General features: G+C 43.9%; 1 protein-coding gene across 1 annotated transcript in view; it reads right to left on the minus strand.

Moving 5' to 3' along the window:
* The window catches only part of CTNNA3 (catenin alpha 3), an 808,499-nt gene that overhangs the window by 41,784 nt on the left and 750,834 nt on the right, over positions 1–15,881 (minus strand). The window contains exon 15 of the mRNA XM_066622270.1: positions 15,373–15,554. Within this exon, the coding sequence (XP_066478367.1) occupies positions 15,373–15,554 (182 nt within the window). The remainder of the gene's footprint in view (positions 1–15,372; positions 15,555–15,881) is intronic.

Consider the following 15,881-nt stretch of genomic DNA (forward strand, 5'->3'; position numbering starts at 1 on the left):
TAGGGCGCTTTCCTTGCACGAGTTCTCCATAGAGGAGATCCTTTGGGATCCGGCCATCATCCATTCTCACGACATGACCGAGCCAACGCAGGCGTCTCTGTTTCAGTAGTGCATACATGCTAGGGATTCCAGCACGTTCCAGGACTGTGTTGTTTGAAACTTTGTCCTGCCAGGTGATGCCGAGAATACGTCGGAGGCAGCGCATGTGGAAAGCATTCAGTTTCCTCTCCTGTTGTGAGTGAAGAGTCCATGACTCGCTGCAGTACAGAAGTGTACTCAGGACGCAAGCTCTGTAGACCTGGATCTTGGTATGTTCCGTCAGCTTCTTGTTGGACCAGACTCTCTTTGTGAGTCTGGAAAACGTGGTAGCTGCTTTACCGATGCATTTGTTTAGCTCGGTATCGAGAGAAAGAGTGTCGGAGATCGTTGAGCCAAGGTACACAAAGTCATGGACAACCTCCAGTTCATGTGCAGAGATTGTAATGCAGGGAGGTAAGTCCACATCCTGAACCATGACCTGTGTTTTTCACAGGGGAGGCTTACTGTCATAAAACCCCAGTTAGCAACTGAAATGGAACAAAATAAAAACAAATAAATTGCAGGATAGGTAATGTAATTAAAAGCACAGTGAAGTCTCCCAAATTTGCATTTGATATGTTTTCAGAACATCTGTTATGCAATTGTGACAGGTGTTTATTAATATGGATGTCTAATCACATTTCAAGGTTGCTAATGCCTCAGTAATTCATCTTTCAAATATGTACGTCTTTCATTAGACATTACAATCACTTATCAAAATGTTTTACATTTATCTTTTGCAGATGCCTGTATCTGACCCACCAGGAAAATGTCCTTGCCGACTATATTTCAAAGTCTTAATAAAATGCTGCTTTGATTTCATATCTTAATATGACAAAATTGATCAATATCAATAATGAGCACCATATGGCCGCTCAGAGTGTGTTGATAGCTCTGCAGGGGTTTCCCACACATTGACGAAAACTTGCATCTGTGCACAAAAGTGGGGCGCTCTGAACACCCAAGGCTCTAGGTACCTGTGCCTCTATGTTGAGTTAATTGGGGGTGCATAACAAATACTGCTGTGATTATGCACATTTACATGAAGGTTGTGCAGAAGTCTGGAAGTCTTATGTTATAAGAAGTCTTATCTCCTGGGGGCTAGGGATAAGAATAGGCCCTCAGTTTGGCTGTACTTGTCGCAAGAGCCGACTAAGCCACCGGGTAGATGGGACTCGTCAGCCTGGGAAGGCAGCTCATCTGAGCAAAGAAAAACTCTGATCCCAAACCTCCACTGCCTTGTGGCTACATCCAGTTATGGAAAAGGCTTCAGGAGTCAACCTCGAGGCAAAATCCGAAGCCGGAGTCCTTGAGGCTGTTCATGGCTGAACACAGTCACGTTCTGGCAACTCCTGCGACGCCGCTGGAACCAACCGTATTGGCCTCTGCCTTTCCATTGGACCATTTCAGCGACGTGGAGAGGGGGGATTTGCTGCATGGGTAACAGTCTATCCTCCATATCTACTCTACCCAGGCTTTGCGCACTGGAGAGGACACTCTGTTCCAGAACCACCATTCAGAGCACGATACCATAGTCTTCTGAGACTGAAGGATGCCAACAACTGTGCAGAAGTCGGCAACTCAGAGGGGATTTTCCACAAATGCTCAGTCGAACTGAGAAAGACTGTGGGAGGACATGACTTGATCAGGTAGGTATGCAGCAAATACAAAGCGTTTTCAGCCAAAAACATGATCGCTCTGTCTTTCCAAACACTTCAGTGAGGAGTGGAAGTACCTTGTGGAAGGAGCCTGCAATGTGTGACTCAACAAGCCAAATACAATGGATTGTTGGCCTGCCAGGTGCTTGACAACCACCCCCCTCACATTTTGGTGCTTTTAGGCAGGCTCCAAAAGTCGGAGTCCATGATAGGTTGCCATTTGGGAGTGGTAAGTAGAGTTTGGTTTGCTGGGTGACAGGTTGTGGAGGCTTGATTTAGAATATAAATAAGAAGACAAAAATGAGAGTAGGGAGGACAGTGGAGCAAGAATGTATAGAGCAAAAGCAGCTCACTCAGTCCCACTGGTCCAGTAGGAGACTTGGGGCCCAAACCTATTCAGTGCCTGCCAGCTCACCGCTGGTGCACACTGTTGCCAACATGCCATAAGGCACATTTGTGGGCCCTAGCACCAGTGGAGCACCAGTGGTAGCCCAGCACTGGCCAGAGCTGGCCTAGTGCCGGTGGAGCACCAGAGCTCCACCACTCAGCGGTCACTTGGACCGCTGGCCAGTGGAGAGGTAGGTGGGGGCGTGGGGGGCAGGCAGGGAGGAGATGTTCCATGGCGGGGGAAGGCAGAGGGAGGGCAGGGAGGATCCATGCCGGGGGGAGGGAGCGGGGCAGGAGGGAGGCAGGACAGGTGGAGCTTCACTCCACCAGATTCTGTGCCTCCAAGTCAGACTGTCCGTGCTCGGGTCATTGTAGAATTGAGTAGCCCCATTGCAGGGCTACTCGCTTTTTCCAGGGGGACAAAAGTCCCCTTCTCCCAAGGAGGCAGTGGCAGCTGCCTGGGGCACGCTGGATGCAGCGGCAGCCATTTTTGGTGCCACTTCAGCCCCGCACGCCGGGCGGCTCAATTGGGCTGCTCAAGCCAAATCCTATGCATATCTGCTCAGAGGTAAGTTCCATTACTCCCAGGCAAGTGTGGATAGGATTGTAGCCTTACAGTCAAAACTCTATGGGAATTCTTCTTGAAAGAAATTCTGCTTTCCAACACTACTTTGCAATTCACCTCTTCCTTCATTAAACACAAAGATAATGCTTTGCACTATGTAAAAAAAAAAATTGCTTTCAACTGTACTTTAACTGTACAGTGTCTGAAACAAAATAAGCCAAAAGTTATCCAGTTGGGACAACATCCAGATGGCTTCTAAATAAATCATAAAGGAGCCTTATGGTCAGGGCTTGGATCCAAAGAAGTCATGTGTGTGTACAACCTGAGCTTCATTTTATATTTTTCCCCGTGTATTTGTTCCCCAGCCAAATAGACTGGCTGCTTTGAAATGAGCCAGAGGCTTTTTTAGAATGTTATGGTGGATGTCATGAAGAAAATGGCAAGTATAATCTTGCTGTGTCTTTAAGAATCTTCGAAAGAAAATTCTCATGACATCTCCACATGGAACAGTGCAATGTTGTGCTATCTCCTACTCTGGAACTCTGTCTCACAGCTAGTGACCCAGTGCCCTGGCAGCAATGATCTTGCTGAGTTTCACCCTCCACACACAGTACAAAGGCATTTGAGACATCCTGAAGTTGAGCCTTTGAAATCCAAATATAGTTTCAATCATCCTGAAGCTTTGATGTGCACATGAAGAGTACAGGAAAGACTGGATACCCACACCAGTGTCATCAGATTTCAGTTGCCTCCAGTAATGTTTTTCATTCACATCAGTGCATTTTTTAAGTAATCATGTGCCTCTCAGAACTCATGTCACAGAATAAATCAGTCCTGCTATTCATCATGTAAATGACTCCACCCCCCTCCCAAAAAGAGCTTTAAAGTAACACACTTTAGTTCTGAAATGATAGAACAGAACAAAATCTCATATGAATATAATTGGAAAAGAAAATAAGCAAGTGGACTTACCAAAGGCAGGAATTGTACAGTTCATACTTTTTCTGTTTCTTTTCCTGTATTAATAATTCTCTTTCCAGCAGAAGGAACAAATCTAATTATTAAAAGAATTGTCTATCATAGACCCCCACTTTACAATAGGTTTACTTTAAAATCAAATCACTTAACAAAGGACCCCAGCAATAAAGCAAGTTCTACTATATGGTAAGTTATTCAGTTTACAATCGGCTCAGGACTGTCACCAGCCAGGCCTCAAGGGATACAGATAAGCCAATCAGGGAGGCAAATGCAAGAGTTTGGTAGCATTTCAGCCAATAGCAGTGTTTTAAACATGGTGGCTGTGAGCATTGAGGGAAGGATATAGCTGATGCAAGCACTGATGCTAATGCAAGCCCTCTAGGTTGCATCTCAGCCAGCAGCAGTGATGTCAACATCAAGGCTGTATGTATTGAGGGAAGGATACAGCCCTGTGATTTGTGTTTTATAATTATAACATTGTGTAAGCTGGTAACCATAGCTCCTATTAAGCGCAGTAGGCACCTTTAAACCACCTTTTGGAGAGGGAAAAAGCTTATGTCTGTGGCAGAAACGTCAACTTTTTGGGTTTTGGAACAAATTACCCAAAAACAGAGAGTTATTGCCATTATGCGTCATTAAGGCAAGGCCCAGTGACAAACATTGCTGAGCAAAAATCACTGCATCTTTTTATTGTTAATCCAAAAAATGCCCCCTCACCCTGGAAGTTGAAAGAAAGAACCTTTGCCTGATAAGCTTTTCACTGTGAGGAACGTGGTCAACTCAGTTCCAGCCTCATCTGAGGTCCTGTGCTGAATCCTGTTGCCATCAGAAGTTTTATTTGCTGGGATGTGGGACAGCCCTTTTTACTGCAGCATCCAAATTGTGGAACTCCCTCCTACAAGAGGCCCAGTTGGCCCTGTCACAAACATCATGTAGGGAAGGACCAGGGGAGATTCCCAAGTCAAGCAGGATTTAACCCTTCTCCACCTACACCATCCTCCATAAACCTCCAAGGGCAATGTTTTCTATTTTTCTTACTTCAAGCCCCAGGTTCTATTAACATACATTTCCTTGGTCAATTATTGCACTCAATTTTCACGTATAAGATTTTTATTATAACTTTAAGGGAGCTTCAATTGCTCCCAAAAACATATTTACATGAATTACAGTAGCTAAAACAAGAAAAGATCATATAACTAAAATAGGCTAAAATTACCACCTTACAGGTCTCTCAGTATTTCTTTCAGTGTAAAAGCTGTTAACCCCCAGCTCCCTTATTCCTGCTGTCCATTCTTTTCAGGCACCCACACCCAGGTTTTATTCTCTAAATTACTGATACACTACACCTGGGTAGCCAACAACCAACTTAATCCATCTTAAGGGGAAAGGCACTTGCCCCACCCCGTGAAAGGCCCCCACTTATTTTGGTTTTCAGTGAGTGGTAAATACATGTTTATTTCAGCAAACTTTTGGTGTGAATGGATTTTTGTTTTGACCTGCAGCAGTATGTTTTAGCTGGCATTCATTTCTAGCTCTCTGTTTTCATTAGCTTTCTGTTTTTTTATTATCATTACGGTATATTGTATTGTGGTTTTACCATTTGTGACTATGAACCATCTTGCAAGACCAATGTAGTGGAGGGATAAGACTATTTCAATAACTGACTACAAAAGCTTAAAAAAAACCTGAACAGAGAGATGACAATGACACAAATGTTGTGGAAGACAATTCTTAAAGCTGAATATTGACAGTACAGCAATGGTATTAAAAATTGGATGCACTGGATGGAATGCCATTGCTTGAATTTTCTGTTCTTAAGTATATCTCTAAAAATATTTGCAAATATTGCAATGCAATCCTATGTGAATGACTCAGGAATAGTTCCACTGTATTCAACAGAACTAAGAGCCCAACCCTATCCTCCTCTCCTCTACTGGCGCAGCTGCACCAAAAACAGGTGTGCTGTAGCCAGTGGGGGGGGGAAGTTTGGGAGACTTTAGAGGGGATTTAAATCCCCTTACCCCTCTGTAAACCTCCTGCTCTGCAGAAGGTCTCGTCAAGCCTGTGTCAGTGATTTTACTGGCACAAATCCGAGAAAGGGGGTGGAGAGGCTTGAAAAAGAGGGGATAGGATCTACCATGCACCACTGCCATCAAATCCACTCCCTTCTGCGACCTCCCATTCCACCCCCTCCCCGTTGCACTCCCTCCTGCTGCAGTGGGTACTGGGTCAGAGTCCACGCTCCATTGGTAGCCATTTTACAACAGTGGGACTGTGTTACACTGTTGTAAAGCCTGTGCATGACAGTCCAATGCTATTTAGGATGGGGTCATAACTCCCAGATAATCCTGTGCATAGGATTGCACAGTTAAACTTGTCCATTACCTAGTACTGAGAATGGCAGAAATAGGAGTAATCAAGAAACAGGAAATCCAGACCTTTACTGTTGGGTTAAGGAGCTTTATGCATTGTTGACATGATCATTTCATATGCTTTATTTAAATACCAAACTCCCCAGTAGTATAAGGCTGTTTGATTGCTGAGGTCAAACCACTATGTTTATATACCCAAAACTAAGCAAATTTACATTCACAATCCTGTTCACTGTGATGCAAAGTAGATGGTTGCTCTCCCTTTTTGTTTTCTTTACTCTGCGTAAATCATTTTCATCACTTTTGCACATTAAAAGGAAATCATGACTAGAAATAGAAAATGGAACATTGGGTGAAGACTCCCCCCGCCTAACTTTACAATGCATCAAATGCGACCAATGGAAAAAAGTTGTCTGCAATATATTTTAAAACCATTCAACGATCATGTTTTAGGGGTGTTACCAGTGTGAGATTTAGACATAAGCCTAAAATTAGCAGATTAGGGCCTCACGAGCTGCAGTGGCCTCAACAAATAAACATAAATATATAAAACATACATCTTATTTAAACACCTCGTGCAGCAAATGTTGGTGTAATAAAATATTATTGGGGGCTTCAAGCTTTACACAGCTTAGAGCCGCACCAAGTGTAAACCCAGCACTGGATGTTACCCATTTAATTCTGCATGGTGGTCATTTTCAGATTTACATACAAAAGCAACCTGAATTTAAAAATAGTGGCACAAAAATGGTAATAGTGATGCAACAATGGCAGTGATGGGTGTGAAATAGAGGGAGATACGACAGTGCCAATAAATGGCAAGGATCTATATATGGATGAGGATAGAAAAGGAAAGAGGGTCTCATCACGCATGGTCACTTCCACCTTTTCTTTTAGGGCTGTGGAAGTGTCCCTGTCCCTGATGCAAATTTGCAAGGCTCATTTAGCATAGCAATATAGAAAGGGAAAGTTTGAAGTGAGTTACAACAGCACGTCCTGGATTGCACTAGTCCACCTTCTAAGTACAGGCAATTTACCATCATGATTAGAATATGTGAAGAATTATATACAATAATATAAGGGCTATAATTGACAAAGCCACATTATAGCTGCCTTTCTAACATCCTTAGAAGCAAATAAAACACTGAAAGGTGGTCTTTCATACTGCGAGGGCATCTATAATACGCTGTATAAAACCTCAGTTCACATGGTACAGAGTGTGTACTTCTAATTTTAATTAGAAGTGAACTATGATTTGGAAATACAGTTTCTTGTAGAGACCTTTTCCACGTACACCCTTGAGATAGTCTCAAATCTCAAATACAACCGACATGAACTGGCATTTAATGGCAAACAGTAAAGAGTAGGAGGGAACAATGGGAAAGAGTTGTGATGTATATAATTAATGTTGCCTTTCAACTGATACTCTTATTTCTGACCTTTCTCTCAGTAAATATCTTGGCTTTTCTGCAAAATGTAAAATTGAAAAAAACATCATGACAAGATGTTATACCACCATAGCACCATTCCCAAATCTCTGCAATGGAAGGTACAGCCAGGATTGAGTCCCCAGGCTGGAGTTTTCTAACCCTGTCTGTCTGGTCTCCTGTCATTGCTTTAGCTATTACTTACCTACTACTTACAACTGGATTGGCAAGCCTCCTGGGAAATGTAGGCAGACTCTTGATCATGAATTCAAGCTGCTGAAGAAGAGGGCTTTGATTTAGTTCTCCAGCTTCGTTTTTCAAAATCTTGCTCTCCATTCTCTGTTTTCCCCTGGACCCTTGCCTGACTGCTTGATTTGCCTGGCCTGCTTCCAGGTTTTTTCTGAGCTGAAGAGCTAGAACTATACCTCAGTCACCAACAGCCTAGCATTTCAAGACTTGGCTTGCTTTCCTGGAATTCCTGGGTCATAAGATGGGCTAAGAGACTCCACATAGATTTGATTCGGGTTTTGTTCCTAGTATTGGCTCTGGACCATGGCTCCAGGGCTGTCCTACTTCCACCAGCCCCACGTGGTTTGGCTCATTCTTTCATTTTACTGATGGGATGGGCACAATCCAGTAGAATATGTCAGGTTCTTAGATTTGGAGGCCTGGATCAACAAAGGAGCTGTCCAGAAGGAAACAGGCAGCAGGAATGTTGATGGAACATTCATGTAGTGGGCACCACTACCCTTCCTGGAGATCAGCAGGGCTCTAATCTAGAGCACGTGTTAATGCTTGCCTCCTGAACCCAAATAGAATCTTGGGCTACTATCCTGTTCAAGGTTGTTGTTCAGCCAGAACAGGGGTCCAAAGTAGTAGCACTGGCCTACACAGGTGATCTAGACCTCTAACAGCTCTGAGGGCAGGCAGGAGTTCCAGCATGCAGAAATCAAAACAGAAGGTCAGCACCTCTAGAAGATCCATGGGTAGGAAAGAAGATCTGGTTGAATACAGATCTCAGAACGGGCTCAGATGTTCCAGCACTCAGTGAGAGTTAGCAAGCATCAGTATAGCGCTCAGTGAGAGTTCATCAGTGTTACAGCATTCAGTATAGAACTCAGTTACTGCAACTAGTTAGTTGGTTCTGTCCCTTTCCTTAGGGAAACCTCCTTAATCTTAAATGACCCTTGTCCATTTTTGCAGGAGTTTGCTCCAGTGAGGCTGGGGGAGGGGAGAATTGTGGTTAAATTACAAGAACATTCAGGGCGCAATCCTAACTTCTTATGTCAGTGCTTTCCAGCACTGGTGTAGCAGTGCCAATGAGCCGTGTGCTACATCCTGCAGTTGGGTGTCACTCACAGAGGCAGCCTCAAAGTAAGGGAATGTTTGTTCCCTTACCTCAGAGCTGCATTGCCCTTATGTCAGTGCTGCTATAAGGGGTTAGGATTGCGCCCTTAGTCATGTTTTGTGGCTTCAGAGGGGGAGAAGGGTCTGACTTCTGACGTCCCCATTTCAAGAGGTTTCAGTCGAATGGGGGCATTTGAAATCTGTGCTGAGTATTTCCTTCCCCAGCATGTCTTCTCCTTGAGGTTATCCATATCATCCCCATGTTGAGTTCTCAGGGATATAACAAATGGAGGGGCTTTGTCTTTGGTTCTGGGCTGTAACATAAGCCCATTGTTGCTTCTGATCCTGAGATGCACAGGACAACAGTGGAGCATCCTGAACTGGCATGCAGATCCACTCAGGAAGCATTGGGTCCTCCACTATTGCAGACTTTCAGGTATGGAATCATCTGGGATGGTGGCTTTGACTGTGTCTCAGAGGGTTTTGACTCCCCTGACAGTCCATGCTGGTGTCTTGCTCCTCTACCTCTGAGGCTGGGTGCAGATATGTTCTGATAAGGGATGAGACTTATATTGTGGGCACTGTCCTTAGCTGCACTTAAGCCCCACTCATTTCAAAATAGAATAGCCTGGAGAGCTAAACCAGCAGCTCCACTTCCCACATGATAAACACCTGGACTTCAAACATGCCAACATTTTGCAAGAGGCTTGTTAAACAGTCCCACCAGATTGCAGCTGGTCACAAGGAATAGACGGGATTGAAGCCCTCGCACGAGCAGGCCAGAGTGATCCAGGCAAGGGAGTTGATCTTGAGAGTCGGCCACTCCAAAATGTGGCGTTTATGTGCAACTCTGCAATTTTTAAATGCCCCTAAAACAGGGATTGTAACATATATCTTCTGATTTGTACTTCACTTTAGCTATATTTTCATTGGGGCTATATACATTCACAAGAATCTCAGCATTTCATTCCTTGTTTCAGTTTATAGCTTTAAAAAAAAAGAAAATTCGCATAACGTGTGTTAAAGTCATGTGTTTTCTCAACCCTGTGTAAACCAGATGGCACCTTTAACTAGGAAATTCTTTCTTGTCTCCAATATAATAGATTGCAAAAATCCCCATATTAATTTCATACCCACTGCTTGCGGAACACCACATCTCAGTATTGCAAGCCCCAGCACTAATCCACCATCTGCCTTCCAGATCGAGATGCCTGTACACTTTTTAAAAATATGCTTCTGTTTATTTTACTGAGAAGAATCCATATGGCTGATGCAGTGTAAAGTGAAGAGGCTTTTATGCGCTTTGTGCAGCTTTCTTGAAAAGTCAAGACAGTAAATTTATAATTTAAGCCAGTGGTTCTCAAACTTTTAGCACAGAGACCCACTTTTTAGAACGAGAATCTGTCAGGACCCACTGGAAATGAGGTCCTGACTGGAAGCGACATCATCAAGCAGGAAAATTTTCAACAATTCTACGCTGCAATCCTACCAACACTTACACAGGAGTAAGTTCCATTTACTATCATTGTTAAAAGTGTATACATAGTAACTTGTTAAAAGTACAGATCTGCAACATTTCCTCAAATGCAGTCACATACCATGGTGGCATCAAGTATAATATATTAAAAATAAAATACTGAAATGAATGGGGACCCACCTGAAATTGGCTCGCAACCCACCTAGTGGGTCCTGACCTGACCCAAAGTTTAAGAAACACTGATTTAAGCTAAAAGACTGTATCTGACAGGGCATACTGTGTGGAGGTCGAGGGCTGCTCTTATATACCATTGAGTGAGTGACTGGAAGTGTGTGAAATGCAGGCTCCTGAGCTGCAAGGACCTGTAAAAACAGATCAGAGATAGCAGGTCAGTAAAGTCCTTAGTCGAGGTATCTATTTTAATCCAAACTGGAGGAGACTAGAAAAAATGGTGTTTACGTGCATGATGCTTAAACTTAAAATAAAACAATCAAGTGAATGTAAAAACTACATTGGCTACAGAGACGCAATCCCATTGACTTGTTCTGTTAATGCTGCTTACATTAGTACTGGCAGCAGAAGATGTATTTGAAGATTGTCAGCCCAATCCTAACCTGTTCTGGCACAACCAGGTCATTTGGCCTGTGCTATATCCAGTGCAGGTTAGGAAGCATCTGGAAGTCTCCTTAGAATAAGGGAATATTTTTCCTCTTATACTATGTCAAGCCCCAGACTACCTTACAGGGCTTCTCTGACCAGTGTTCACTCTTTAGCCAGCACAAATCCGGGAAACCAGGTGCAACAGCAATATGGCTGGGAAGGGGGTTAAGGGCCAAATCCTATCTAATTTTCTGGAAATCCTGCAGTGAGGAGCATCCTGCAGTGAGGAGGCAATCATGGAGGCCTCCTCCAAATAAGGGAACATTTGTTCCCTTTCCTCAAGGCTGCATTGTGGCTGCACCAGCACTGGAAAGTTGGATAGGACTGGGCCCTAAGATATAGCGGCCACCACCAATCCCGCCCCCTCCTGGGCCTGTTAACCTGTTATAACCTTCCTCACCCAGAAATGCCTCCTCCCTGCCTACCCACTACCTTCCTTATGCCCTTATGCCGGTCAGTGCAGACAGTCTCATAAGAACATAAGGAAAGCCCCACTGAATCAGGCCAAAGGCCCATCTAATCCATCTTCCAGTATCACACAGTGGCCCACCAAATGCTTCAGAGAGCACAAAAGATAGCAAGTCTCAGCTTCATGTGTCAAAGTGCTTTTTGAAGACATTTCCCAGCAGTATTTGGACAAGTACAATGTCTTCTTTTACGCTGCAAATTTTAGATGTGATGGCAGATAAGGTCTTATTTTAAAACTGAAGCTCACTGTAGATTTATACATCAGAATGGAGTCATTTCTGTATAAGACAAAGGATATTGATTCAGGCCTTGTAAAACCTACGCTAACATTAAGGATATTGTTTACCTGACTTTGTAATTCTCTTGGATTGTATTAAAAATTTAGTATGAAATCTTATGGACAAAAATTAGTGATCCTTCCTTAAGAAATTCATAAAGACCAGAAGTAGGGTTCTTCTTCTAATTCTACCTCTCCTCCAGATAGAATCATATAATCATAGGGTTGGAAGGGATCCCACAAGGTCATCTAGTCCAACCCCCTGCTTATAGCAGGAAATCCTCCTAGAGCATCTCAAGCCTTGAGCGTCTGCCTGAAGATCTCCAGTGAGGGAGAATCCACCACCTCCCTTGGCAATCTGTTTCACTGCTGAACCACCCTTACGATCAAGAATTTCCTCCTGATGTCCAACCAGAATATTCTCTCTTGCAGTTTGTACCTACTTGATCTAGTTCGATTCTCAAATATATATATAGAGAGAGAGTAATACAAACATAGTAAAAGAAGCTATCGTTTTCAGAGGACACTGGGGAAACCCTGATGTATTCAATCACTCGGGCATGGGCAACGGGCTGTTTGGATCATCATCTGTCACTTTGCCAGCTTCTTGGGAACTCTTTCGGACAAAAGGGGAATAAAACTGCAATGTTCTCTATGCCATTGCCTTCCCCTTTTACAATGATAGGATCAAATCATCAATAGAGAAAGGTGTCTTTTTTGAAAGTGTATTTTTTTTTAAATGGTGCAAGAGAATTCAATGAAAAAGAGGCCTCAAGAATCCTGATACATATGGGAGATCTCCAAGCACAGCTCCTTGGATCCCAGTTATGAACTGGGAAAAATTCAATATAGACATAAAAAACCACATTCTCACTCCAGGGAAAAAAACAAAGATCCATATCTGGGCCATCTTTCTACAAAAAGAAACTGCAACGCTTCTCCAGCACGTTTACTTACAGTTCCACAAAGATGTAATGCCTCACAATTTTGTGCAGATCATTACATGGATTTGCAACATCCTTAACACTTTACAAAGCTAAACCAGCAAACAGCCATAACAGGGCACTGAAGCGATGATAAAAATTAGGGTTTTTTCTGAGTAGGTAACTGAGACCATGAGACAGACCATCAATAAATTCAATTTCTCACCAGACGCTAGTTATCGTTCTTGTTTTCTTGACATCCTTACAGAATCTTTTCATGCAATGGGTGACTGAAAAACAATTTAAATGCCTACAATCTATAGTTTTCAAAAAGATCTATCTGTTATTTAATATTTTACTATATTGTTTGCCAGGGAAGGGAAAACCCAGCACAGCTTGGCTTGAGTCGAGTCACTGAGTCACAGTCCTCTGCAACTCAACTTGAAAACAAGTCATAAATGGGCACTTTCTGCATTGCCTAGTCACCTTTCAGTGACGTCACAGGACCCGAGCTGCCCCGCCCCCTTTAAAAAGCCTCCTATGGAAAAAAATGGGGCTGCTGCTGGGTGTATGTGTATGTTGGAGTTCTCTTTACTCACTCCCCTCATGTCCTTGCCCATCTGTAAACAGGGCGGGAGGGGTGGGAGGGATACCGAGAGAATGGGGATGGAAACGACAAGAGGGAGGAGGGTCACGAGCAGCAGCTGTGAGGCTTACCAGGACGACCCAATCCTTGGCAGTTCTACTCAGAAGTAGTCCCACTGGAGCCAGTCATTGAATGAGAATTCCTCCTCTCAAGTAACAATGGAGCTCGGTTTACAGCAGCCAATGTGGAAAATGTGACCGCTACGAACCTCCCCCCTTTCCGCTCCTACTTTAATCTCCTCCCTGGGCTTCTGCAGCCAATTGCAAGGTGCCCTTGGCTCCTCTTCCTGCCCTCCCTCAGTCAAAGACAATATGAGAATGCCCATCCTTTGTCCTATGATAATCTGTTTCTTTCTTCCTTCCTATCAGAGACGGCAAAAAGCTCACTCCTGCTTCTCCCCTCCCACTTGGTTGGAACTCCCTGCTGCTTGCCCAGCTGGAATGCTGGCCCCACAAAGTTTTTCATGCCACAAAAACAGTAAGCAAGCAACCCAGACACAGGCAGGCTTGAGTCAGCATGCACTGAGTCAGGGGGGGCCCTGAACTGAGTCTTTTTCAGTCTTCCACATGCGTGACTCACAAGTCGCAGAGTCAGCAAAAATCACGCATTTTTGCAACTTGAGTCCAAGTCATTGACTCAAGTTCCCAACCCTGTTGTTTACTAGATGTACTCTGAGTAGTAAACTCAGCCCTTCTATGTTAGCATTATGAAGAAGTCAAGTGTCATGCAGTAGTACAGAAACATGGATATTTTGCTTCTATCTAGAAAGGCCACACACTAAAACTATTTTTAAAGATATCCTATCCCATGTGAACCCTGGGAACTTAGGGTCCAATCCAATGGGTCTCCAGTGCCAGCACTGGGTGTCGTAAACATGCCATAAAGCCCATTTACGGCACACTGTGAGGAGGGAATGCCAGCATGGGCCCACACCAATTGGTGCTGGGCCCAGTGCCAGACAGCGGATGCCGTGGGAGCGCCCAGAGACAAGTCACACTGCCGGGTGGCAGTGTAGGTTTTCAGGGCAGGGGGAAGTGTTCCAGGGTGGAGGGGGGGAGAACTGGCTGGGAGGGGCTGAAAAAGTCTGATACAGGCTGAAAATTCAGCTTTTCATATGCTAAAAAACCCAACACGGAGGTTCTCTTGTCTGTGCCAGCAAAATACCCAGCACAAACTTGAGAAGCCCCATTGTGGGGCCTGGGGCTTTCCTCAGGTGAAGGGGATGAAAGTCCTCTTCCCCCCAAAGAGATCTGTGGCAGAGCCACTGGATACAGCAGTTGCCATTTTGGCGTTGCTGCACCCAGTGGCCCTGCCGAGCATAGGACTGGGCTGTTAGTTTGTGAAGTGGGATTGAGACCCCTTAACAGGAAATTCTTCACTCTCCCTAAACCAGCGGTTTTCAAACTTTTTAGAGGCCCTAGAGGCTGCTGCCTGATTTATAAATGCCAAGAGTTGTGGCTATAATGGTGATTGGGCAACAGTGCTCCACCCACAAGTAGCAGTTTGTTTAACCCTTAATGCACATAGCCTAATCTGCCCTGACAGTTTTGCAAACCACCAAAAATTGGGTCACAACCCACTAGTGGATCCTGCACCCATAATTTGAGAACCACTGCACTAAATTATAACTCCAGAATTGTTTGGGGAACACCAAGACAGTCCAACCAGTATAAAACAAATGCTAATTTCTCTTTCAGATAGGTTGAAAGACCACAACAAAGAACAAGTGCTCTACATGTTCAAGACTTATCTGTTTTCATATATGCTCGTTTTTTAACACAGACTTGGCGACCATTAGGTCACTTTGCTGTTTAACAGTGCTAAAATGATCATCCAGAGAAAAGGCCCCAAAGCAAAAGAGAAGGAAAACAAAAAGGACAAAGATAAACATCACACTACCTCTCCCCAAGCAAACTCAGTGTACAATAGTTTAAACATGCCTCCTGGCATTTCAGTATCTCATGGTGAATATTTCAATTTTCAGTTCTATTTGTTTTGACACTCACTTGTCACCTGTCATTATGAATCCTTTGTGCTTTCCAGTCTGAATGCGACAATAGCTTCTAGCACTTACAAATATATAATATATTTGAAAGCCTGCATAATTACCTTGTGAAGTCTGTCAGCTCCATCATAATTACACACATCCGTTTTGCCAGAACGATGATGTCATTGCTGGTATCGTCCCATATTTCAATTTCTGCATCAAGCTTACTCTTGACTTTCTTAAAGTCAGCCACTTGTTCAGCTATCTTCTCTTTCTCAGCTTCTGGCAACTGAGTCATCTTTGCCTGTAACAAGATAATGTGATTTGCAAAACATCTGCCTTTGTCAGAGGGGATCCTCTTTTTGCCAATGCAAAGGGACATTAGCAACCCACTACTCTACATCAGATGTCATCCTGAGACATCAGCTGAGATCTGAACCCCATATTCTTGGGCCATCTCTTTGACAGACACCTGGCTATAAGGCACCTGGTGCATTCAGCACATGCAGGAGCCACATATAGTTCACTAGCAAATACCCATCATAATTAGGGGGGGTTGTGCACACAGTCAGAGCCTATATATTGCAAAGGGCAACTTCAGGATGCAGGGTGTATTCTGCATATTACAGGT

The sequence above is a fragment of the Tiliqua scincoides genome, chromosome 3, assembly GCF_035046505.1.
Source record: "Tiliqua scincoides isolate rTilSci1 chromosome 3, rTilSci1.hap2, whole genome shotgun sequence".
In the NCBI taxonomy this organism is placed as follows: domain Eukaryota; kingdom Metazoa; phylum Chordata; class Lepidosauria; order Squamata; family Scincidae; genus Tiliqua; species Tiliqua scincoides.